This window comes from Macaca mulatta, chromosome 9 (genome assembly GCF_049350105.2).
Source record: "Macaca mulatta isolate MMU2019108-1 chromosome 9, T2T-MMU8v2.0, whole genome shotgun sequence".
NCBI classification, from domain to species: domain Eukaryota; kingdom Metazoa; phylum Chordata; class Mammalia; order Primates; family Cercopithecidae; genus Macaca; species Macaca mulatta.
The window spans coordinates 58,480,460-58,507,598 of record NC_133414.1 but is presented as its reverse complement, the minus strand read 5'-3'; the positions used below and the strand labels follow the sequence as shown (position 1 = coordinate 58,507,598).

At 41.3% G+C, this 27,139-nt stretch overlaps 1 protein-coding gene across 28 annotated transcripts in view; it reads left to right on the top strand.

Moving 5' to 3' along the window:
* Window positions 1-27,139, top strand: part of MARCHF8 (membrane associated ring-CH-type finger 8) — a 143,528-nt gene that overhangs the window by 92,248 nt on the left and 24,141 nt on the right. For all 28 annotated transcript variants that reach the window (XM_015146928.2, XM_015146923.2, XM_077946339.1 and 25 more), the window contains one exon: window positions 9,633-9,683. In XM_015146928.2, the coding sequence (XP_015002414.2) occupies window positions 9,633-9,683 (51 nt within the window). The remainder of the gene's footprint in view (window positions 1-9,632; window positions 9,684-27,139) is intronic.

Genomic DNA, 27,139 nt, shown 5'->3' with positions numbered 1-27,139 from the left:
GAGTTCCTCAAAAAGTAAAAGATAATTATTACTGTATGACCCAGCAGTTCCACTTCTGGGTATATACCCAGAAGAATTGAAAGCCAGGTCTCAAAGAGATATTTGTATACCTGTGTTCATAGCCACATTATTTACAGTGCCAAAGGGTGGAAGCAATACAAGTGTCCATCAAAGGTTGAATGAATAATTAAAATATGGTACATTTATTGCATATAGTTTCATATTTGTCTTAAAAAGAAATGGATTCTGGCCAGGCACAGTGGCTCACGCCAGTTGTCCTAGCACTTTGGGAGGCCGAGGAGGGAGGATCGCCTGAGGTCAAGAGTTTGAGACCAGCCTGGCCAACATGGTGAAATGCCATCTCTACTAAAAATACAAAAATTATCTAGAGTAGTCAGAATCATAGAAACAGAAAGTAAAAATTTTTAAAAATATTTTGGGGGTAGGAAGATATAGGGAATTGTTTAATGAGTATAGAGTTTCAGTTTTTGAAAGATGAAAAAGTTCTGTAGATTGTGCAACAATGTGAATATACTTAGTACTGAACTGTACACTTAAAATGGTTAAGATGGTGAATTTTGTATTATGCATACTTGATATGATGGTGTATTTACATTATGTGTATTTTGCCACAATTAAAATTTTAAAAAGAAATGGTGAAAGCAGATATAATTGTTGTTATAATTTAGGGAGTAAGCATTCAATCTTTCACCATTAGGTATAATGTTACCTGTAGTTTTTTAGTAGATGTTTGTATTAGTCTGTTCAGGCTGCTGTAACAAAATACCACAGGCTGGGTGGCTTAAATAACAGAAATTTAATTTCTCACATTTTTGGAGACAAGAAGTCCAAAATCATGTTGCCAGAAAATTTGGTTTCTGGTAGGCCTTTCTTTCTGACTTACATATGACTGCATTTTCTCTGTACCTTTCTTTAACCTTGTCATTTACAGCTGTAAATATCCCCCTAAGCACTATTTTAGTTGCATTGTGTAAGTGTGGTATTTTGTGACTTCATTTTTATTAATCTCAAATAAATTTCCTAGTTTTGTTTTGGTGAGTTCTTTTTTGACCTACCAGTTATTTCAGATTTCATTGTTTGATTTCCACATTTGTGAATTTGGTAATTTCTCTCTGCTGTTGATAAACAATAACATTTAACTCTAAAGTTTAACTCTGTTGTAGCCAGAATCATATTTTATATGATTTGAGTCCTGTTACATTTACTGATGTTTGTTTTGTGGACTACTGTATAGTCTGTCGTGGAGACTGTTCCATGTGCACTTGAGAAGAATGTATATTCTGTTGTTGGGTTTTGTATTCTATGGATGTCTGTTAGGTCAAGTTGGTTTAGTGCTGTTCAAGTCTTTTACATAGCTTGGCTGTTCATTGTTGAAAGCAGTATTTTGAAGTCTGCAAGTATTCATCTGTTTTTCACTCAACTCTGTCAGTTCTTGCTTTGTGGTTTTCATGTTAGGTGCTTATATATTTATAAATATTATACCTTCATGATGGTTGACCTTATCATAGTAAAAGTCCTTCTTTAGCTCTCGTAAAATTTTCCTAAGTCTTTTTTATCTGATATTAATATAATGACTGCCCCTTTTTATGGTGGTGGTTTTTGTGCTATGTGCTTTTCTGCTGCTTTTACTGTAATCCTGCTTATAATTTTGAGTCTCAATTGTGTCTCCTGAACTTAGAATACAACTGGATTTTGTGTTCTTGTACATCCTGACAACCTTCCTGTTGATTGGTTAATCCATTTGCAGTTCATGCTATTATTGATATGGTTTGATTTGTTTGCCATTTTACTTTTTGTTTTCTATGTGTCTTGCCATTTTTGTTCCTTTTTCCTTTATTGCTTTCTTTTGCATTATTTTGTATTGTAATATTTTAATTCCTTAAATGATTTTTTAAAAAATTATTTCTAATGCTATTTAAAAATTATTTTCTTAATGGTTGTTTGAGGGTTTACAATATATATGTATTTTTCTAACAGACTCTTCAGATTCATATTGATTTAATTCCTGTAAGACATAAAATGATTCCTCCTATGTACCTCTGTTTCTTTGCTAATAATTGTTTATACATATCTTTATATGTTACAAACCCAACAGTACATTGTAGCAGTTATTTATATAACTGTCTTTCAAAGACATAAAGGAAAGGAGAGTGTTATATGTTTATACAGTTTGTTATTTTAAACTTAGCACTCCTTATTATCTTCATTTGTTTCAGTGTATTTGAGGTTCTATGTGATGTCGTTTCCTTATGCCAAGCTTTCCTAGTAAAAGTCCCTCTTTATCTCTGGTAAAATTTTCTGAATTCTGTTTTGTCTGATATTAGTATAATGATGACAGCTTTGTACCCACCTGTCTCTTATTTTTAAATACGTTACATTTCTTTATGTTATAGGTTTAACAATACAGTTATATACATAGTTTTTATATAATTGCTTTTTAAATTATTTAAGAAAGGAATATATATATATATGCATTTATTTTGTCTTTTGTAGTTACACAGTTACTTTTGACTACTGTTTGGCAGTACATGCTTTCAACTCAAAAAACTTCCTTTAGTATTTCTTTTCAGGTGTATCCACTTGCAATGAATTCTCTGAGTTTCTGTTTATGAATGCATTTTTCATCTTCATTTTTGAAGATAGTTTTGCTGAATATAATTATCCTGGTTCACTTTTTTTTTCTTTCAGTTCTTTTTTTTTTTTTTTTTTTTTTGACATGGAGTCTCGCTCTGTCTCCCAGGCAGGAGTGCAGTGGCGCGATCTCGGCTCACTGCAAGCGCTGCCTCCCGGGTTCAAGCCATTCTCCTGCCTCAGCCTCCCGAGTAGCTGGGACTACAGGCACACACCACCACACCCAGCTAAATTTTTTTTGTATTTTTAGTAGAGATAGGGTTTCACCGTGTTAGCCAGGATGGTCTCGATCTGACCTCGTGATCCACCGCCTCAGCCTCCCGAAGTGCTGGGATTACAGGCGTGAGCCACCGCGCCCAGCCTTTCTTTCAGTTTTTTATGTCCTTCCGCTGTCTCTGGCCTCCCTGTTTCTGAGGATAAGTCAGCTGTTAATCTTTTTGTGGTTCCCATGTACTATGGAGAATGTGATGTGTTATTTGTTTCCTGCTGCTTTTGGTTTTTCTTTTCTCCCCTCACCTCTCCTCTCTTCTCTCTCCCCTCTCCTCTCCTTTCTTCTCTTTTGTTTTTTTCTCTTTTCTCTTTTTTTTCCTTTCCTTTCTCCTCTCCTCTCCTCTCCACATTCTTCTCTTTTGTTTTTTTCTCTTTTCTCTTTTTTTTTCCTTTTCTTTCTCAGCCCTCCCCTCCCCTCCTCCCCTCCCCACCTTCCTGCCTGCCTCCCCTCTCCTCCCCTCCCCTCCCTTCCTAACAAATTAAGAGATAAGAAAGCTTGTGATAATGTTTGTGCAGATGGGAGTGTCTTTTCTTCTTCTTCATGGCCATAAAGGTCCTCCTGGACAGGGGAATTATGGTAGGTTTACTCTCGATCTCCTTCCTGGGAGTAAACCCTTGAAGAGGGAATTTGTGGCAGCCTCATTTGTCACAGTTTCTGCTTTTAATCATATAAGGGAAGTATGGAGAAGGCTTCTTCCTGCATTCATTGAATATCAGATGTCTTCAGCTTCAAATCATGATTATATCAACTCTGAGTTTTGAATGGGTCCTCACAAAAGCAACAGATCAGAAGAGATTTAACACAAAAACAGATGCAGGAATCTAGCTGTCTTCTATTAAACAATGAGATTTACAGAAATGTACAAGAGTACCACTCTGCTCACTAATTTTTGTTTTTTTGAGAAAATAGTTAACTTCATTGAAATGTTACTTATATTTACCGGGTTTATTGCTAATGCTAAATGAATTAAGAGATATATTTTTTACACTGTTAATTTTAATTTCTAATATGGCAAATATCCATAGATAAAACCTTACATAATCCAAAGGTTTTGGGAGTCCTTAATCTTTTTTTTTTTTTTTTTGAGATGGAGTTTTGCTCTTGTTGCCCAGGTTGGAGTGCAGTGGCGTGATCTTGGCTCACTGCAGCCTCCGCCTTTCAGGTTCAAGTGATTCTCCTGCCTCAGCCTCCCAAGTTGCTGGCATTACAGGCATACGCCACCACACCCAGCTAATTTTTGTATTTCTAGTAGAGATGGTGTTTCACCATGTTGGCCAGGCTGGTCTCGAACTCCTGAACTCAGGTGGTCCTCCCACCTTGGCCTCCCAAGTGCTGTGATTACAGGTGTAAGTCACCATGCCTGGCCCTTAATCATTTTTTACAGGATAAAGGGGACCTGAGACGAAAAGATTTCAGACTTCTAGTAACTTCTTCATAGTCCCAAAGTGAATTGGTTTACTTCCTGGTATAATGTCTATTTTCCAGGCTGGTTGAGGGAGGAGGAATTCCAGAGAAATGGGCAATGGCAATATCAGGAAAGCAAAATGTTTTCCCAGGAAATCTTTAGTTAATTTCTTTCAAAAGAACTTTTTATATATTTAATATTTTTCCTTAACTGCAAAGTAGTGTGGGAAAGTGAGAACTTTTAACTGGGTTTGTTGCTGCTCAGGACAAAGTCAGGGTTCTTTTGGTGGGGACAAAGGGAAATGGGTATTGAGTATGCAGTTAGCAGTGTTCATTGCCCACATATTTTGTTTGTTTTTTAAGGACCAGTCCTGGTCAGAGTTTCAGGAAAACCCCACATGATGAAGTCCTATTGTTTGACTCTTTCATACAGAATCCGAAAAAGTTGCTTAGGCATCTCACCTCATTGTCTTCTTGATAATTATTGGTTTCTGCTTTCCAGGGTGTATTTGGTTTATGTGAGTTTTATGCCTTGACTCTATCCACAAGTACATTCTGTTGGAGCCGCATGTGGACTTGCAAAGCATCATTGACAGCACTGATTAAATTGTAAAGTGTGCCTTATTCTTCAGCATAGCTTCTCTTTGTGATTTGGTAGCTTCTTACATTAAGAAAACTTTGTTTTCTCACACTCTCAGACTCAGTCTTTCCCAATCTGTATCGCTGTGTTTCCTGATTGATTTATTTCTACTAACTCTATTGTGGGCTCATAGCCATCTTTTACGTAGGAATTTACTTTTAAAATAGTTATGATTTGCTTTTTAAAACATGAGTCATAATTTGGATGCAGTAGTATGCCTGTAGTCTCAGCTACTTGGTAGGTTGAGGTGGGAGGATCACTTGAGCCCAGGAATTAGAGACTGTAGCATGACATGATGGTACCCATGAATAGCCACTGCCCTCCAGCCTGGACAACATGGAAAAACCTTGTCTTAAAAACAAACAAACGAAACTCATAGCCTTTATTGATTTTTCTGGTTCAGGATTTGGAATGAAAACTTGCACCCCAAACTGTGGTCTGGGAACAGCAGCATGGGAGTCACCTGGGAGCTTTTTGGAAATGCAGAAATCTCAATCCACCCTAGATCTAACAAACCACAATCTACATTTTAGCAAGATCCCTAAATGGTTAAGTGTCCAGAGTTGGAGAAGCACTGGCTAAGGAGAAAACAGATGAAATCTAGAGGGCATGGGGCTGTGTTCTGAGGAGCTCTTACGTTTAATGTAGATGTAAAGAGCCCACCAGAGGGATGTGGAGATGAAAGCCAGGGAAGTGTGTGGCATCTCCTAGTACCTTTTCTGAGGAAGGAAGGAAGATGCAGCGAGGCTTCCATCTCTCCTGGGGTCACAAGATGGTGGTATCCAGTAAGCAGTGACTGAATGTGTTAAAGAGCTGTAAATAATTTGCCAAGGTTTTTATTACTTGGGCATTAAAGCTTAGTTTGGGCTTGAACTGGAACTTTTTTCTCTTTGGTATGTCTAATTCCACTTCTTTACATCGTTGCTTGGCAAACTTTACTTCTCATTCAGAAGCAAGATACCATTCTGACTATAGGGCAGAGTGGGGTCATACTTGTATGTGCTTCTTTTATGTCGTTCTTAAGCTCTTCCCTAGTTTGGACGTTTCTCACCAAAACACTTTTTCAGAGGAGTTCAGTGGTAATACATGTTGAGCGTCCGTAATCCAAAAACTCGAAATCCAGCATGCTTCAAAATCTGAAACTTTGGAATGCCAGCATGACACTCAAAGTAAATGCTCATTGTCACCTTTCAGATTTTGAATTCTCAGATTTGGGATGCTCCACCAGTAAGTATAATGCAAATATTCCAAAGTCCAAAAAACTCAGAAATATGAAACACTTCTGGTTCCAAAAATTTCACATAAGGGATTCTCAATATTATCATTGGCACATGGTTAGGAGTGAGATTTTTGTCCATATTCTGTGCCTGACACAGTTTGTTTGCACATAGTAGTTGCATAGTAAATAAGTGTGGAAAGAGGGACTGATTTGAATGAGTCTTGGGATTTGCTTTCTGGAAAATATCTCTGTTGTCTTGAACTATATATTTTAAGTCCAAATAAATGGACATTTAAAGAGCAGTGTTTAGGCTGGGTGCAGTGGCTCATGCCTGTAATCCCAGCACTTTGGGAGGCCAAGGCGGGCAGATCACGAGGTCAGGAGATCGAGACCATCCTGGCTAACACGGTGAAACCCCGTCTCTACTAACAATACAAAAAATTAGCTGGGCGTGGTTGCGGGTGCCTGTAGTCCCAGCTACTTGGGAGGCTGAGGCAGGAGAACGGCGTGAACCCGGGAGGCGGAGCATGCAGTGAGCCGATATGGCATCACTGTACTCCAGCCTGGGCAACAGAGTGAGACTCTGTCTCAAAAAACAAAAAAAGCAGTGTTTATTGGGGGAAAATAAAAGATGGTCTGTTGGAACTGAACTGTTAAGATCCTACCAAGTAGTGGATTTTGTCAAATATTGACAGGTTTCAGGCTTTACAACATCTGTGTTTTCTGGGGCTTGTTACTTGTTTGGTTTTACCAATGTAAAATATGAATTGTTCTAACAGGAAAACAAAATAAGAGCTTGCATTATCAAATTTATTTCTTAAAGGGTAAGGAACAGCTTTAGCTCTCAATCTGGATTTATAATGTTAGCTTAGCAGGTAGGTCTCCCTCACCCCAATATCCATTCTCTGTTGAATAATTAATGTCAGAAAGGTCTGAGGATATGATTTATTGCTTCTCTTAGTATTTCTCTGTAGATTTCCAGATGGTGTCAAACCAACCATTCCTTGTGAGATAGTAAGTCATGTGGCAGTGGTTATAATTGGCTTTCTGTATAGATAATCCAAGACCTGTGGTATCTTTGTTTTAACTTAGTAGACTGCACTAAAAGTTAATAGTAAGTCACCAGTAGCTTGGCCTTAAAATTGAGACTCACAGCGGTGCCCTGTGTTTACCTATAAGTACATTCTTGACTAATGAATGAAACTGAGATTACTTGTTCTCTGGACAGGGGGCTTTCATTCCCAGTGAATGAATGTGTGAATAACATGATTGAATTAAATTGTTAGTTAAACTTGGTCCTTTTTTTTTTTTTTTTTTTTTTTGAGAAGGAGTCTTGCTCTGTCGCCCAGGCTGGAGTGCAGTACAGTGGCGCTATCTCAGCTCACTGCAACCTCCGCCTCCCAGTTTCAGGTGATTCTCCTGCCTCAGCCTCCTGAGTAGCTGGGATTATAGGTGCGCGCCACCATGTCTCGCTAATTTTTGTATTTTTAGTAGAGACGGGGTTTCACCATGTTGGCCAGGCTGGTCTCGAACTCCTGACCTCGGGCAGTCTGCCCGCCTCAGCCTCCCAGAGTGAAACTTGGTCTTTTAGAAGCATTCTTTGGTAACATTCTCCCAACAACAATTTGAGCATACTTTATGATTTACTAATTGACTGCCTTAAGATGAAGAAACAGGTCAAGTATGGTGGCTCATGCCTATAATTCCAGTCCTTTGAGAAGCTCAGATGGGAGAATTACTTGAGGCCAGGAGTTCAAGACCAGCCTGGGCAGCATAGCGAGACCCTGTCTCTACAAAACATACTTAGACGTGGTGGCACATACCTGTAGTCCTAGCTACTCAGGAGACTGAGGCGGGAGGATCACTTGAGCCCAGGAGGTTGAGGCTTCAGTGAGCCATGATTGTGATTGTGCCACTACACTCTAGCCTGGGCGACAGAGTGATCCCTGTCTCTACACAAAATATTTAGTCAGGCAGGATACTAAAATACTAAAAAATATTTGATAGTCCCAGTTCCTCGGGAGGCTGAGGCAGGAGGATCACTTGAGCCCAAGAGGTCAAGGCTGCAGTGAACCATGATCATGCCACTGCACTCCCAGCCTAGGGAATAGAGCAAGGAAATACAAGTAAGATCTTCTCTTCTTTAGGCAGTAGTTTTTGTTACTTATTTGGGTTTAGAGCAAGAATGAGTAGATGCAGGAAAATGGCTTTATTTTTAAAAATCAGATTTCTGTTTAGAATGTTCACTTTTTTTTTTTTAAGTTGTAGGATGGAAGATGATCATAGTTGTTTGAGGGTTGCCATAACAAAGTGCCATACAGAAGGTGGCTTAAGCAACAAAATTTATTTTCTTATAGTCTGGAGGCTGGAAGTCCAAGATCAAGGTGGCAGCAGAGCTGGTTTCTCCTTGGCTTGTAGATGGCCGTCTTCTCCCTCTGTGTTCACATTGTCTTTTATCTGTGTGTGTCTGTGTCATAATCTCCTCTTCTTACAAGGACACCAGTCCTATTGGATTAGAGTCCACTAGGATTAGAGTCACCTCCTGAGTAGCTGGGACTACTATTGACGTCATATAAACTTAATTACATCTTTAAAGGCCCTATTCCAAATAATTATGTTCTGAGGAACAATTTTAGGACATCAACATCTAAATTTTCACAGAAGGGAGGGGAATACACAGTGTAGCCTATGATAGTTGTGTATCAGGGAGGTCAACCTAAAGGTAAAAAGGCCAGGTGGGACGTTATTCTTCAAGAATTCTAGCTGAGAAATGAAGAGAATCTAAACTAAAGCATTGACAATAAAAATGAAAATGAGTTGTGATTGAGAGGAGGAAGAATTTGATACAAGACTATGTGACTGAATGTGGAGGGGCATGAGAGGAAGGAAGCTAGCGTGGCTCCCAGATTTCCCTGCTCCAGGAGGAGGAACTGAGTTGAAGGAGATGTGAGCTGTGTGATGTCCCTGTTGAGTATTCAGCACTTTGTTAGCCAGACACCCCAGGGCTGGTCAGCCGTCCCACTTTCTTTGCTCTTTCACAGTGGCTCCTCGACTGTGTCACATACAACTGAGCATGCAGCCTCTCCACTTGAAATGTGTCTTAAGACACTTATCACCATCTGAACCTCCACATGAAGTGTGACTTAAGACAATACTATCTTATTTTAACAGCGAATTCTAAACTCTTATTTTTTCCTGATAATAAAAAAATTAAATCTTTTAAATAAAAAGTTAAATCCTTTAGGACAGGGACTATTGTTTAATTCATTTTGCCCAAATGTGCAATATTTACTTCCTGGCTACATACATCTAGTATATAGTAGGTTGTGCTTTGCAAATTCTAGTTCAGGGAATGATTTGTCAGTAGGGTTGTTATGATCAATTACTTGTTCTTTGCATATTTTAATCAAAGATTGATAATTAAAACCTGTTTGATTTTCTTGCAGAATGAGAAGACTTTGGGACATTCCATGAGTCATTCAAGCAACATTTCTAAGGTAGCGTGCCACTGAAAAATGTTATTTATTACCTTGAGGCTTTTGTGTTCTTACGCCTTACATGTGTTCATACTCTTTTTTTTGAAAAGACATCAGAGTTCTCAATACATTTCTATAATCTGTTCTGGGACCATAAGAGGTATGTGGCAGTTATGTTTTTCTGGTAAGGCAATTTTGAGTGTGTGTAGGGGGGAGTGATTTCTAGGAGAAAATTCCATTTTTTCCAGAAAACCATATACTTTAAGGCAGAAGAAATCTCAGGCACGGGAGAGTCTGTTGCCACAATTAGGAATATATTTGACTGGGCCGGGCGCGGTGGCTCACGCCTGTAATCCCAGCACTTTGGGAGGCCGAGGTGGGCGGATCACGAGGTCAGGAGATCGAGACCAGCCTGGCTAACACGGTGAAACCCCGTCTCTACTTTAAAATACAAAAAACTAGCCGGGCGAGGTGGCGGCGCCTGTAGTCCCAGCTACTAGGGAGGCTGAGGCAGGAGAACGGCGTGAACCCGGGAGGCGGAGCTTGCAGTGAGCTGAGATCTGGCCACTGCGCTCCAGCCTGGGCGACAGAGCCAGACTCCGTCTCAAAAAAAAAAAAAAAAAAAAAAAAAAAAAGGAATATATTTGACTGAAAGTAACAAAAAGCTAAATATGGTGATTTAAATAATTATGGATTTATGTGGTTCAGTTGACAAGGTGTCTAGAGGTGAGTGGTCCAGGGCTGACTTGCTCACAGATTGTAGTGTACCCAATTCTGTGGCTGTTCGGGGCGCCACTATGTAACCCGCACGGACCTAGGGGCACTAAACAAGGGGCAAACGCAGGAATAAAAGACAAGAGACAAAAGTTTATATTTGGAAAAAGGGGTCGGGGGCACCTTGGCTCTAGTGGACAAGGGCCCTGAGCTTTACACAGCCCTCCGTATTTATTAGTCAAAACAGATAGTGAGAATGGGGGTGGAAGAAGTGGTCAGCTGCTCAGTCTAGAGTAGGCTTGCAAGACTGCATTCCTCAAACAACAGGCTGTAGATGTCGCTGTAGCTAACCTCGGCTCCAGGTAGTGATTGCCTCTGCCAAACCTTCTGTCAGCAGGAGCAGTCAGCAGGGGCAGTCATGAGTTTGCTCATATCCTGCATTCGTGATAAACGGTTTGCTGTTTGATCATATAGCCTCCAGTGGGATGCTGAGTTGGTCATGTCCCATGGGCCTTCGGCTCCCTGCAACAGATGTTGCCAGGGACTCAAGCTCTTTCCTCTCTGTGCTACCTCCTACTTGACAGATGGTCTTACGGTGAGAGCTGGACCTTCAGGCATTGTGGTTGTGGCCTTGGCAGGAATTAGAGGAATGATCAAGGATTAAGAGATCTGTTAGCTGAGAGTCACCATTTTCAGCAGGAAGGCAAAAGTTTTCTCAGAAGTCCCACCTGGCCGCCTGAAATCTGCTTACATCTCCCTGGCCAGAACTGGATCACAGGCCACCTCTAGCTGGAAGGCAGCTAGGGAAAGGAGGGCTTGGGAAGTGAATCAGCCATCCAGCAGCATCTGCTCACCTGTAGTGTGGTCACTTTAGCCCACCAGCAGCACACTGGGTGCCAGGGTATGACCTAGGAACCAGCAGAGTGTATCTGATGCAGTGCGCTTGCTCCCAGGCAGTGCTCCTCTCACAGCCCAGACATTGACTCTGGCCAACTCCTTTGCCATACAGTTAATGGCCATGAAAGTTCTTTGCAAGGGTGAACCTTTTCCCCATGTTTTTGGCATGTGGCCAAACACAACATAGATTCAGCTGGGAGGATTTGAACAAGTGACAAAATCTGTCTGCTGTCTCAGGCCTCCTAGATACTCTGAAATCAACAGTTACATTATATGCCATTTTAATGTACTGACTACACATATGTTTTCATTCAGGTCACCTTATTTTTTAAAACTAAAAGTAAACTCTGGCAAACCTTCTTAAGACATTCATCTGTTCTTAGGCATATTTGTAATCTAATTATATTATTTTTCCACTTAATTTTGCATTAAACATAGGAATACCTTTCACAAAATATTTTTTCCCATCCAACCTCCATTTCTTTTCTTTTGCTGTTCCTTTGGCCAGGAATGCTGCAGTGCTAGAACTATGCAGTGGTAAACCATTGCTGCCCATTTTTGCACCTTTCAAAGGAGCTGATCAGTGTCTAAGCATGGAGAAAAGTGAGAAGGTGCAGCTGCAGATGGACTGTTTGCTTAAGTTGAATTAAACGTGTTAAAAAACACTCAGTAGCACATGTTGCCTTGCCCTAGTAGCTAGTAGCCAAGGGCAGTTCTGAAGGAGGACATCTTATGCCTTAAATATGTACCTGTTCGTTCATGGATTTCAGTTACATTTTATTTAAAGGAAACTTCTTCCTATAGTTAAAAAAAAAAAAAAAAACCGTTTGCAAACCACCGTCTTAAAAAGTCTAGAGGAAAGGCTATCATCTTGGCTTGGGTTGTGGGTATTTTGAACTTTGTAAGGGTTTTGGAGTTAACATGGATGATGACTTACTAGCCATGTGATTTTGAAAAAGGACATCTCTCTGAACTTTAATTTAGTTATCAGTAAAAGTAGGGTAAGCCAGGCACTGTGACTCATACCTGTAATCCCAGCACTTTGGGAAGCCGAGGCGGGCAGATCACCGGAGGTCAGGAGTTTGAGACCAGTCTGGCCAACATGACGAAACCCCATCTCTACTAAAAATACAAAAAATAGCCAGGCGTGGTAGTGCACATCTGCAATCCCAGCTACTTGGGAGGCTGAGGCAGGAGAATCGCTTGAACCCAGGAGGCGGAGGTTGCAGTGAACTGAGATCGTGCCATTGCACTCCAGCCTAGGCAACAAGAGCAAAACTCTGTCTCCAAAAAAAAAAAAAAAAAAAAAAAGGTAGGGTAATAATATAACCTTCAGGGTTGTTCTGAGTCTTGGGATTAATGTTTGCATGGAGCCATGGGGCAGCTCACCTATTACACTGAGCCAGCAAACCTGACTCTTGTCAAACTTTGTTGAATCCTGGTGATGTTAGGTTGATTGGGCCAGGATAGTTCATTTAATGGTAGCTTTATTATTTATTGCTGAACAATGGAGAACCATATATTATTTTTTCCTTCTTGCATACTTTTTTTTTTTTTTTTGGACAGAGTCTCGCTCTGTCGCCCAGGCTGGAATGCCATGGCACAATCTTGGCTCACTGCAGCCTCCGCCTCCTGGATTTAAGCAATTCTCCTTCCTCAGCCTCCTGAATAGCTGGGATTACAGGTGCATGCCACCACGCCCAGCTAATTTTTGTATTTTCAGTAGAGATGGGGTTTCACTATGTTGGTCAGGCTGGTCTCAAACTCCTGACCTCGTGATCCACCCACCTTGGCCTCCCAAAGTTCTGGGATTACAGGTGTGAGGCACTGTGCCCAGCCCCTTCTTGCATACATTTTTACTGTGTGCTGTTTGTGACTGGACATTTACTGTGTCCAATGAGTTCCGGGATGCTTACTAGAGTCATTGGAGAGAATCTGAGTGGAGTGAGCCTTTAGAACATTTGATTACTCACAGAACTTCCTGGTTAACCTGTCAACATGAAATTCTTTTGCAAAGTGTACCCCTTTGTAACGAAGATAGTTAGCATGCTGTATAAGGTGGTTAGGCATGAACCAGTTCAGTGGGATTGAGGAAGGGAGGGCAGGCCCCCTGTGGAAGATAACTGTTTTTGAGAAGTCAGTTTTTTTTTATTGGAGTATTTATTACATGAACCTGCTGTTTGAACCCAGTTTTAGGCCGTGACATGTAAAATCGTATCTTCAGAATAGCAGACACACTCTTGAGATTAAAGGAGGCCACAATGTGGACATACTTTATGCTACCTGAAATCCCCGTTGTCTCTGTCAGGAGACTTTTTCTGCTGACTCTTAGACCCCAGCCATGGTCAGCACATTAGCCAGTCACTGCAGTCTGCTTTATGCTTCTGTAGTTCATCTCTTGTTGGCATAAATTTAGAGGCTGAAAAGAGGTAAAAAATAAACTTTTAATCCTGCCTCCTAGTATTCCATCTAGATTTTGTTACAGAGTGTCTCAGTGTGTATTGCAAGCATATTGACTTTAAAAACCAGGCTCCATTTTCAAAGAAGGAAGCAGGTAGGTTGGATGGGATGTTTATGAGGCTGCTAGGTCTGTGGTGGCTTGCCTCTCTTCAAAATGGGCAGCTGGATTTGATCCCCTTAAAGAGTTAATAAAAGAAGCATATTGGGATATTTAAGCAATTACAATGGCGAAGTCTTCACCCAATACTTATTTTGTATTGATAGTACAATGTTAATGGATATCATTTGTTGAGCCTCTGTTACCAAGGGATTTCATGAAATTTGTCACCTCCAATTAACGTCCTAAGAGGTCCAAAGACACCTTTTCCTTTTATTTTTCGAGATTGCACTTATCACTGCCTGGGTTTTCATGAATTTTTTCCCATTGCACCTTCACCCCACATATAACCTCCACGAGTGTAGAGCCATGCTTTGTTTACCCCTAAATCTGCAGAGCCAGTGATGGGATGGAGCCCTGGAGGTTGTCAGTACATGTTGAGTGAATGTTTGCATGGTGTTCTGCTAGACACTTGATACCCAGCCCATTGTTCATCCCTCTTCATCATCCCAGCCACTTCCCAGGCCCGGCCTCCTAAACTCCTGCAGTAGCTTCTCAAGAATCTATCACAAACCGTCTAGCACCCAGCAGCCAGTAAATAGAATCCTAATGCTTCTGTTTTCAATTCTTCAGTGTTTCTGATTACACTACCTTGAGCTATCAGATCTAAGGTGACCTGGGCCTGGCCACTTGGAACCTGATCCTGTACAATATCCCCTTGGTCATGATCTAGGTATGGTGACTACCTTGACGATTTTCAAACAAGCCAAATTCCTACCTGCGCACCTTTGCACATGCTGTTCTGTCCGAGAGGCCTCTCCCAATCTTATCCCTTTTTTGCATGAATGGCTAAAATTCCTAACTCATTTCTCCTTCAGTTCTTAGCTTCTTTAGAGTCGTTTACCCTTGACACCCTCCCCTTAATCTAAATTTTATCACTCATTTGGATTTTGTTATTCTTTTTCTTCATAGCACCTATCACAGTTTGTAATGATAGCAATGTGTAGAATATCTTGTATTTTTAGAAGCAGCAGAATGTCCTCCTTGGGAAAAAAATGTTTAATTGACTGAGTGCTTGGAGAAGTTTGAGGCAGTTTGAGTCACACAGGTGACATGCTTATACAAAGACAGGCACTGGAATGCAGCCCCCATGAAACCCCCATGCATCTTGCCCAGACCTTCACCTCACTGCAGGGTCCTTGACCATGTGGGCCAGCTGAGCCGTTCTGGAGGATGTTCCCCAGATCCCCAGTCCACACTCAATCCTCACCCTATGTACTTCCCTTGCTGCTGTTTGCTTAATCATTTTCTAAAGAACAGACTCAAAGTTTTATATCATTGTGTAGTATCTGAGATCACATTTGATTGGTTTTCTTTTTTTAGTTTATTTGTACATATTTATGGGGTACCTCTGATATTTTGTTATATGCGTAGACGATATAATGATCAAGTCAGGGTATTTGGGGTGTCCCTCACTGTGAATATTGATCATGTTTATGTGTCGGAAACATTTTAAGCCTCTCTTCTAGTTATTTTGAAGTATATAATATATTGTTAACTGTAGTCACCCTACTCTGTTGTTATCGAACATTAGAACTTATTGTGACTATCTAACTGTATTTTTGTACCCATTAACCAACCTTTCTTTATCCCTCACTCCTCGCTCCATGTACACCCTTCCCAGCCTCTGGTACCTATAATTCTACTTTCCACCTCCATGAGATCAAATTCTTTAGCTTCCACATGTGAGTGAGAACATGTAATATTTGTCTTTCTGTGTCTGGCTTATTTCACTTAACATAATGACCTCCATCCATGTTGCTACAGATGACATGATTTCATTCTTTTTGTATGGCTGAATAGTATTTCATTCTGTATATAAGTCACAAATTCTTTACCTGTTTGTCCATTGATGGACACTTAAGCTGATTCCATATCTTTTGCGAATAGTGCTACGATAAACATGGGAGTACAGATATCTCTTTGATAATACTAATTTATTTTCCTCTGTGGAAATACTCTGTTGTGAAATACTCTGGGGAAATACTCTGTTGTGAGATTGCTGTATTATATAGTAGTTCTATTTTTAGTTTTTGAAGAATTCCCATACTATTTTTCATACTGGCTGTACTAATTTACATTCCCACCAACAATACGTAAGAGTTTCCTTTTCTCTGCATCTTCACCAACATCTGTTATTCCCTGATGATTAGCGATGCTGAGCAGTTTTTCAGGCAGCTGTGGTCATTTATATGTCTTTTTTTGAGAACTGTCTGGTCGTGTCCTTTGCCCAGTTTTTAATGGAATTGTTTGTGTTTTTAATGTTGTTTGAGTTTCTTACATATTCTGTATGTTAGTCCCTTGTTCGATGGGTAGTTTGCACATATTTTCTCCCATTCAACAGGTTGTGTCTTCACTCTGTTGATTGTTTTCCTATGCCGCGCAGAAGCTTTTCAGTTTAATAGAGTCCCTTTTGTCTGTTTTTGGTTTTGTTGCCTATGCTTTTGAGGTCTTAGCCATAAAATCATTGCCTAGATCAGTGTCTTGAAGTGTACTCCCTGTGGTTTCTTCTAATAGTTTTATAGTTTCAGGTCTTATGTTTGAGTGTTTAATCCATCTTGAGTTGATTTTTGTGTGTGATGAGAGAAAGGACTTCAGTTTCATTCATCTGCGTATGGATCTCTAATTTTCCCAGCACCGTTTATTGAGAGGGTGCCCTTTCCCTAATGCATGTTCTTGGTACCTTTGTTGAAAATCAGTTCGCAGTAAATACATGGATTTATTTCTGTGTTGTTGATTTTGTTCCATCGTTCTGTGTATCTGGGTTTTGTTGTTGTTTGTTTGTTTTTTGAGACAGAGTCTTGCTCTGTCACCCAGGCTGGAGTGCAGTGGCACTATCTTGGCTGACTGCACCCTCTGCCTCCTGGGTTCAAGCAGTTCTCCCTGCCTCAGCCCCCTGATTAGCTGGGATTACAGGTGCTAATTACAGGTGGGATTACCACCAAGCCTGGCTAATTTTTGTATTTTTAGTAGAGATGGGGTTTCACCATGTTGGCCAGGCTGGTCTTGAACTCCTGATGTCAGGTGATCCACCTGCCTTGGCCTCCCAAAGTGCTGGGATTACAGGTGTGAGCCAGCACTCCTGGCCTGTATCTGTTTTTATAACAACACCATGCTTATTTTGGTTTCTATAGCCTTGTAATATCCTTTGAAGTCAGGCAGTATGATCCTTTCAGCTTTGTTTTTATTAGGATTGTTTTGGCTATTTGTGCTCTTTTTTAGTTCCGTATGGTTTTAGGATTGTTTTTTCTGTTTCTGTGTAAAATGACATTGACATTTTTATAGCGATTGCATTGAATCTGTAGATTGCTTTGAGTAATATGGTCATTTTAATGACATTAATTCTTTTAATCTGTAGACATGGGATATCTTTCAATTTGTTCGTGTCCTCTTCAGCTTCTTTCATCAGTGTTCTGTAGTTTTTCTTGCAAGGTCTTTGACCTCTTTGATTAAATTGATTTCTAGGTATTTTATTTTGTATAGCTATTTTATTTTATTTATTTATTTATTTTTTTTTTTAATTATACTTTAAGTTCTAGGGTACATGTGCATAACGTGCAGGTTTGTTACATATGTATACTTGTGCCATGTTGGTGTGCTGCACCCATCAACTCATCAGCACCCATCAACTCGTCATTTATATCAGGTATAACTCCCAGTGCAGTCCCTCCCCCCTCCCCCCTCCCCGTGATAGGACCCAGCGTGTGCTGTTCCCCTTCCCGAGTCCAAGTGATCTCATTGTTCAGTTCCCACCTATGAGTGAGAACATGCGGTGTTTGGTTTTCTGTTCTTGCGATAGTTTGCTGAGAATGATGGTTTCCAGCTGCAGCCATGTCCCTACAAAGGACACAAACTCATCTTTTTTTATGGCTGCATAGTATTCCATGGTGTATATGTGCCACATTTTCTTAATCCTGTCTGTCACTGATGGACATTTGGGTTGATTCCAAGTCTTTGCTATTGTGAATAGTGCCGCAGTAAACATACGTGTGCATGTGTCTTTATAGCAGCATAATTTATAATCCTTTGGGTATATACCCAGTAATGGGATGGCTGGGTCATATGGTACTTCTAGTTCTAGATCCTTGAGGAATCGCCATACTGTTTTCCATAATGGTTGAACTAGTTTGCAATCCCACCAACAGCGTAAAAGTGTTCCTATTTCTCCACATCCTCTCCAGCACCTGTTGTTTCCTGACTTTTTAATTATTGCCATTCTAACTGGTGTGAGATGGTATCTCATTGTGGTTTTGATTTGCATTTCTCTGATGGCCAGTGATGATGAGCATTTTTTCATGTGCCTGTTGGCTATATGAATGTCCTCTTTTGAGAAATGTCTGTTCATATCCTTTGCCCACTTTTTGATGGGGTTGTTTGTTTTTTTCTGTAAATTTGTTTGAGTTCTTCGTAGGTTCTGGATATTACCCCTTTGTCTGATGAGTAGATTGCCAAAATTTTCTCCCATTCTGTAGGTTGCCTGTTCACTCTGATGGTAGTGTCTTTTGCTGTGCAGAAGCTCTTTAGTTTAATTAGATCCCAATTGTCAATTTTGGCTTTTGTTACCATTGCTTTTGGTGTTTTAGACATGAAGTCCTTGCCCATGCCTATGTCCTGAATGGTATTACCTAGGTTTTCTTCTAGGGCTTTTATGGTATTAGGTCTAACATTTAAGTCTTTAATCCATCTTGAATTAATTTTTGTATAAGGAGTAAGGAAAGGATCCAGTTTCAGCTTTCTACTTATGGCTAGCCAATTTTCCCAGCACCATTTATTAAATAGGGAATCCTTTCCCCATTTCTTGTTTTTGTCAGGTTTATCAAAGATCAGATGGCTGTAGATGTATGGTATTATTTCTGAGGACTCTGTTCTGTTCCATTGGTCTATATCTCTGTTTTAGTACCAGTACCATGCTGTTTTGGTTACTGTAGCCTTGTAGTATAGTTTGAAGTCAGGTAGCGTGATGCCTCCAGCTTTATTCTTTTGACTTAGGATTGTCTTGGAGATGTGTGCTCTTTTTTGGTTCCATAAGAACTTTAAAGCAGTTTTTTCCAATTCTGTGAAGAAAGTCATTGGTAGCTTGATGGGGATGGCATTGAATCTATAAATTACCTTGGGCAGTATGGCCATTTTCATGATACTGATTCTTCCTATCCATGAGCATGGTATGTTCTTCCATTTGTTTATGTCCTCTTTTATTTCACTGAGCAGTGGTTTGTAGTTCTCCTTGAAGAGGTCCTTTACGTCCCTTGTAAGTTGGATTTCTAGGTATTTTATCCTCTTTGAAGCAACTGTGAATGGAAGTTCATTCATGATTTGGCTCTCTGTTTGTCTGTTACTGGTGTATAAGAATGCTTGTGATTTTTGCACATTAATTTTGTATCCTGAGACTTTGCTGAAGTTTCTTATCAGCTTAAGGAGATTCTGGGCTGGGACAATGGGGTTTTCTAAATATACAATCATGTCATCTGCAAACAGGGACAATTTGACTTCTTCTTTTCCTAACTGAATACTCTTTATTTCTTTCTCTTGCCTGATTGCCCTAGCCAGAACTTCCAACACTGTGTTGAACAGGAGTGGTGAGAGAGGGCATCCCTGTCTTGTGCCAGTTTTCAAAGGGAATTTTTACAGGTTTTGCCCATTCAGTATGATATTGGCTGTAGGTTTGTCATAAATAGCTCTTATTATTTTGAGATACGTTTCATCAATACTGAATTTATTGAGAGTTTTTAACATGAAGGGCTGTTGAATTTTGTCAAAGGCCTTTTCTGCATCTATTGAGATAATCATGTGGTTTTTGTCTTTGGTTCTGTTTATATGCTGGATTACGTTTATTGATTTGCGTATGTTGAACCAGCCTTGCATCCCAGGGATGAAGCCGACTTGATCATGGTAGATAAGCTTTTTGATGTGCTGCTGGATCCGGTTTGCCAGTATTTTCTTGAGGATTTTTGCATCAATGTTCATCAGGGATATTGGTCTAAAATTCTCTTTTTTTGTTGTGTCTCTGCCAGGCTTTGGTATCAGGATGATGTTGGCCTCAAAAAATGAGTTAGGGAGGATTCCCTCTTTTTCTATTGATTGGAATAGTTTCAGAAGGAATGGTACCAGCTCCTCCTTGTACCTCTGGTAGAATTCAGCTGTGAATCCATCTGGTCCTGGACTTTTTTTGGTTGGGAGGCTATTAATTATTGCCTCAATTTCAGAGCCTGCTATTGGTCTATTCAGGGATTCAGCTTCTTCCTGGTTTAGTCTTGGGAGAGTGTAAGTGTCCAGGAAATTATCCATTTCTTCTAGATTTTCTAGTTTATTTGCATAGAGGTGTTTATAGTATTCTCTGATGGTAGTTTGTATTTCTATGGGGTCGGTGGTGATATCCCCTTTATCATTTTTTATTGTGTCTATTTGATTCTTCTCTCTTTTCTTCTTTATTAGTCTTGCTAGCGGTCTATCAATTTTGTTGATCTTTTCAAAAAACCAACTCCTGGATTCATTGATTTTTTGGAGGGTTTTTTTGTGTCTCTATGTCCTTCAGTTCTGCTCTCATCTTAGTTATTTCTTGCCTTCTGCTAGCTTTTGAATGTGTTTGCTCTTGCTTCTCTAGTTCTTTTAATTGTGATGTTAGGGTGTCAATTTTAGATCTTTCCAGCTTTCTCTTGTGGGCATTTAGTGCTATAAGTTTCCCTCTACACACTGCTTTGAATGTGTCCCAGAGATTCTGGTATGTTGTATCTTTGTTCTCATTGGTTTCAGAGAAGATCTTTATTTCTGCCTTCATTTCATTGTGTACCCAGTAGTCATTTAGGAGCAGGTTATTCAATTTCCATGTAGTTGAGCGATTTTGATTGAGTTTCTTAGTCCTGAGTTCTAGTTTGATTGCACTGTGGTCTGAGAGACAGTTTGTTATAATTTCTGTTCTTGTACATTTGCTGAGGAGTGCTTTACTTCCAATTATGTGGTCAATTTTGGAATAAGTGTGATGTGGTGCTGAGAAGAATGTATCTTCTGTTGATTTGGGGTGGAGAGTTCTGTAGATGTCTATTAGGTCTGCTTGCTGCAGAGATGAGTTCAATTCCTGGATATCCTTGTTAACTTTCTGTCTCGTTGATCTGTCTAATGTTGACAGTGGGGTGTTGAAGTCTCCCATTATTATTGTATGGGAGTCTAAGTCTCTTTGTAAGTCTCTAAGGACTTGCTTTATGAATCTGGGTGCTCCTGTATTGGGTGCATATATATTTAGGATAGTTAGCTCTTCCTGTTGAATTGATCCCTTTACCATTATGTAATGGCCTTCTTTGTCTCTTTTGATCTTTGATGGTTTAAAGTCTGTTTTATCAGAGACTAGTATTGCAACCCCTGCTTTTTTTTGTTCTCCATTTGCTTGGTAGATCTTCCTCCATCCCTTTATTTTGAGCCAATATATGTCTCTGTGTGTGAGGTGGGTCTCCTGAATACAGCACACTGATGGGTCTTGACTCTTTATCCAGTTTGCCAGTCTGTGTCTTTTAATTGGAGCATTTAGTCCATTTACATTTAAGGTTAATATTGTTATGTGTGAACTTGATCCTGCCATTATGATATTAACTGGTTGTTTTGCTCATTAGTTGATGCAGTTTCTTCCTAGCCTCAATGGTCTTTACATTTTGACATGTTTTTGCAATGGCTGGTACCGGTTGTTCCTTTCCATGTTTAGTGCTTCCTTCAGGGTGTCTTGTAAGGCAGGCCTGGTGGTGACAAAATCTCTAAGCATTTGCTTATCTGTAAAGGATTTTATTTCTCCTTCACTTATGAAACTTAGTTTGGATGGATATGAAATTCTGGGTTGAAAATTCTTTTCTTTAAGAATGTTGAATATTGGCCCCTACTCTCTTCTGGCTTGTAGAGTTTCTGCCGAGAGATCTGCTGTTAGTCTGATGGGCTTCCCTTTGTGGGTAACCCGACCTTTCTCTCTGGCTGCCCTTAAGATTTTTTCCTTCATTTCAACTTTGGTGAATCTGGCAATTGTGTGTCTTGGAGTTGCTCTTCTCGGGGAGTATCTTTGTGGCGTTCTCTGTATTTCCTGAATTTGAATGTTGGCCTGTCCTACTAGGTTGGGGAAGTTCTCCTGGATGATATCCTGAAGAGTGTTTTCCAACTTGGTTCCATTTTCCCCCTCACTTTCAGGCACCCCAATCAGACGTAGATTTGGTCTTTTTACATAATCCCATACTTCTTGCAGGCTTTGTTCATTTCTTTTTCTTCTTTTTTCTTTAGGTTTCTCTTCTCACTTCATTTCATTCATTTGATCCTCAATCGCTGATACTCTTTTTTCCAGTTGATTGAGTCAGTTATTGAAGCTTGTGCATTTGTCACTTATTTCTCATGTCATGGTTTTCATCTCTGTCTGTTCGTTTATGGCCTTCTCTGCATTAAGTATTGTGGTTATCAGTTCTTCCACTCTTTTTTCAAGATTTTTAGTTTCTTTGCGCTGGGTACGTAATTCCTCCTTTAGCTCTGAGAAGTTTGATGGACTGAAGCCTTCTTCTCTCATCTCGTCAAAGTCATTCTCAGTCCAGCTTTGATCCGTTGCTGGCAATGAGCTGCGTTCCTTTGGAGGGGGAGATGCGCTCTTATTTTTTGAATTTCCAGCTTTTCTGCCCTGCTTTTTCCCCATCTTTGTGGTTTTATCTGCCTCTGGTCTTTGATGATGGTGACGTACTGATGGGGTTTTGGTGTGGGTGTCCTTCCTGTTTGTTAGTTTTCCTTCTAACAGTCAGGACCCTCAGCTGTAGGTCTGTTGGAGATTGCTTGAGGTCCACTCCAGACCCTGTTTGCCTGGGTGTCAGCAGCAGAGGCTGCAGAAGATAGAATACTGCTGAACAGCAAGTGTACCTGTCTGATTCTTGCTTTGCAAGCTTCCTCTTACGGGTGTACTCCACCGTGTGAGGTGTAGGGTGTGGGTCTGCCACTAGTGGAGGCTGTCTCCCAGTTAGGCTACTCAGGGGTCAGGGACCCACTTGAGCAGGCAGTCTGTCCCTTCTCAGATCTCAACCTCCGTGTTGGGAGATCCACTGCTCTCTTCAAAGCTGTCAGACAGAGTCACTTGCGTCTGCAGAGGTTTCTGCTGCTTTTGTTGTTGTTGTTTAGCTGTGCCCTGTCCCCAGAGGTGGAGTCTACAGAGACTGGCAGGCCTCTTGAGCTGCTGTGAACTCCACCCAGTTCGATCTTCCCAGGGCTTTGTTTACCTCCTTAAGCCTCAGCAATGGCGGGCACCCCTCCCCCAGCCTCGCTGCTGCCTTGCGATTAGATCGCAGACTGCTGTGCTAGCAATGAGGAAGGCTCCGTGGGCATAGGACCCTCCCGGCCAGGTGTGGGATATAATCTCCTGGTGTGCCCGTTTGCTTAAAGCGCAGTATTGGGGTGGGAGTTACCCGATTTTCCAGGTATGTGTCTCAGTTCCCCTGGCTAGGAAAAGGGATTCCCTTCCGCCTTGCACTTCGCCCTGCTTCAGCTCTCGCTGGTCGGGCTGCAACAGCTGACCAGCACTGATTGTCCGGCACTCCCCAGTGAGATGAACCCAGTACCTCAGTTGATAATGCAGAAATCACCTGTCTTCTGTGTCGCTCGCGCTGGGAGCTGGAGACTGGAGCTGTTCCTATTCGGCCATCTTGCTCCGCCCCCTGTATAGCTATTTTAAATGGGATTGCCTTTTTCATTTCTTTCTCCACTAGTTCATTATTGGTACATAGAAACACTACTGATTTTTAGGCCGGGCGCGGTGGCTCAAGCCTGTAATCCCAGCACTTTGGGAGGCCGAGACGGGTGGATCACGAGGTCAGGAGATCGAGACCATCCTGGCTGACACAGTGAAACCCCGTCTCTACTAAAAAAATACAAAAAACTAGCCGGGCGAGGTGGCGGGCGCCTGTAGTCCCAGCTACTCGGGAGGCTGAGGCAGGAGAATGGCGTGAACCCGGGAGGCGGAGCTTGCAGTGAGCTGAGATCCAGCCACTGCACTCCAGCCTGGGCGACAGAGCGAGACTCCGTCTCAAAAAAAAAAAGAAACACTACTGATTTTTGTATGTTTATTTTTGTATCCTATAACTTTTCCGAATTTATCAGATCTAAATTTTCTAATGGAGCCTTTAGATTTTTCTAGGTATAAAATCATATCATCTGCAAAAAGGGACAAATTAACTTACTTTTTTCCAATTTGAATGCCTTTTATTTCTTTCTCTTGACTGATTGCTCTGACTGGGACTTCCAGTAGTGTGTTGAACAGCAGTGGTGAAAGTGGGTGTATTAGTCTGTTTTCACACTGCTGATAAACACATACCTGAGACTGGGTAATTTTTAAAGAAAAAGAGGTGTAATGGACTCACAGTTCCATGTAGCTAGGGAGGCCTCACAATCATGGCAGAAGGTGAAAGGCACGTCTTACATGGCAGCAGACAAGGGAGAAATGAGAACCAAGCGAAAGAGGTTTCCCCTTATAAAACTATCAGATGTCTTGAGACTTACTCACTACCACAAGAACAGTATGGGGGAAACCACCCCCATGATTCGGTTATCCGCCACTGGGTCCCTCCCATGACACATGGGAATTATGGGAGCTACAATTCAAAAAGATTTGGTGGGGACACAGCCAAACCATATCATTCTGCCCTTGGCCTCTCCCAAATCTCATGTCCTCACATTTCAAAACCACCTATGCCTTCCCAACAGTCCCCCAAAGTCTTAACTCATTTCAGCATTAACTCAAAAGTCCATGGTCCAAAGTCTCATCTGAGACAAGGCAACTCCCCTCCACCTGTGAGCCTGTAAAATCAAAACCAAGTTAGTTACTTTCTAGATACAATGGGGGCACAGACATTGGATAAATACACCCATTCCAAATGGGAGAAACTGGCCAAAACAAAGGGGCTAAAGGCCCCATGCAAGTCCAGAATCCAATGGGTCAATCCATTCTTAAAGCTCCAAAATGATCTCCTTTGACTCCATGTCTCACATCCAGGTCATGCTGATACAAGAGGTGGGCTCCCACTGCCTTTGGCAACCCTGTCCCTGTAGCTTTGCAGGGTATAGCCCCTCTCCTGACTGCTTTCATGAGCTGGCATTGAGTGTCTGCAGCTTTTCCAGGTGCACAGTGCAAGCTGTTAGTAGATATACCATTCTGGAGTCGGGAGGATGGTGGCCCTCTTCTCACAGCTCCACTAGGCAGTGCCCCAGTGGGGACTGTGTGTGGGGGCTTGCAACCCACATTTCCCTTTCACACTGCTCTAGCAGAGGTTCTCCATGAGGGCTCCATCCTTGCAGCATATCAGTGCCTGAACATCCAGACATTTTCATACATTCTCTGAAATCTAGGCGGAGGTTCCCAAATCTCAATTCTTGACATTTGTGTACCTGCAGGCTCAACACTACATGGAAGCTGCCAAGGCTTGGGGCTTGCACCCTCTGAAGCCACGGCCTGAACTATACCCTGGCTGCTTGTAACCTTTGGTTAGAGTGGCTGGGATGCAGGGCACTGAGTCTCTAGGCTGCACACAGCAAGGGGGCCCTGGGCCCAGCCCTTGAAACCATTTTTTTTCCTCCTAGGCCTCTGGGCCTGTGATGGGATTGGCTGCCACACAGATCTCTGACATGCCCTTGAGACATTTTCCCCATTGAGTTGGTGATTAACATTTGGCTGTTCGTTACTTATGCAAGTTTCCACACCTGGCTTGAATTTCTCCTCAGAAAATGGGTTTTTCTTTTCTTTTTTATCTTTTTTTTTTTTTTTTGAGATGGAGTCTTGCTCTGTCGCCCCGGCAGGAGTGCAGTGGTGTGATCTCAGCTCACTGTAAGCTCTGCCTCCCGGATGGGTTCACACCATTCTCCTGCCTCAGCCTCCTGAGTAGCTGGGACTACAGACGCCCGCCACCATGCTTGGCTAATTTTTTGTGTTTTTAGTGGAGATGGGGTTTCACCATGTTAGCCAGGATGGTCTCGATCTCCTGACCTCGTGATACGCCTGCCTCAGCCTCCCAAAGTGCTGGGATTACAGGCGTTAGCCACTGTGCCCAGCCTGGGTTTTTCTTTTCTATTGCATCATCAGGCCACAAATTTTCTGCTTTTATTCTGTGTTTCTCTTGAGAATGCTTTTAAAACTTTTTAAAACTGAATGTTCTTAACAGTACCCAAGTCACTTCCTGAATGCTTTGGTGCTTAGAAATTTCTTCTGCCAGATACCCTAAATCATCTCCCTCAAGTTCAAAGTTCCACACATCAGGGGCAAAATGCTGCCAGTCTCTTTGCTAAAACATAGCAAGAGTCACCTTTACTCCAGTTCGCAACAAGTTTCTCCTCTCCATCTGAGACCACCCCAGCCTGGATTTCATTGTCCATAACATGATCAACATTTTGGTCAAAGCCATTCAACAAGTGTCTAGGAAGTTCCAAACTTACCCACATTTTCCTGTCTTCTTCTGAGCCCTCCAAATCATTCCAACTTCTGCCTGTTACCAAGATCCAAAGTCGCTTCCACATTTTCAGCTATCTTTATAGCAGCACCCCACTTACTGGTACCAATTTACTGTATTAGTTTGTTATCACACTGCTGATAAAGACATACCCAAGACTGGGTAATTTTTAAAGTGAAAGAGGTTTAATGGACTCACAGTTCCACATGGCTGGGGAGGCCTCACAATCATGGGGGACGATTAAAGGCATGTCTTACTTACATCACGGCAGACAAGGGAGAAATGAGAACCAAGTGAAAGGGGCTTCCCCTTACAAAAAAAAAAAAAATCATCAGATTTCATGAGACTTATTCACTACCATGAGAACAGTATGGGGGAAACTGCGCCTATGATTCAGTTATCTCCCACTGAGTCCCTGCCACAACATGTGGGAATTATGGGAGCCACAATTGAAGATGAGATTTGGGTGGAGACCCAGCCAAACCATATCAGTGGGCATTCTTGTCTTGTTACAGTTCTTAGAGGGAAGGCTTTCTTTCACTTTTCCCCCATTCAGATTTATGTTAGCTATGGGTTTGTCATATATGGCCTTTATTAATATTGTGGTATTTCTTTCTTTGCCTAGTTTGTTGAGAGTTTTTATCATGAAGGAATGTTGAATTTATCAAATGCTTTTTCTGCTTCTATTGAGATGATCATATGATTTTATCCTTCATTCTGTTTACGTGATGTATCACATTTATTGATTTGCATGTGATGAAATACCCGTTGCATCCTTGGGATAAATTCCCTTAATCATGTACTGTCTTTTT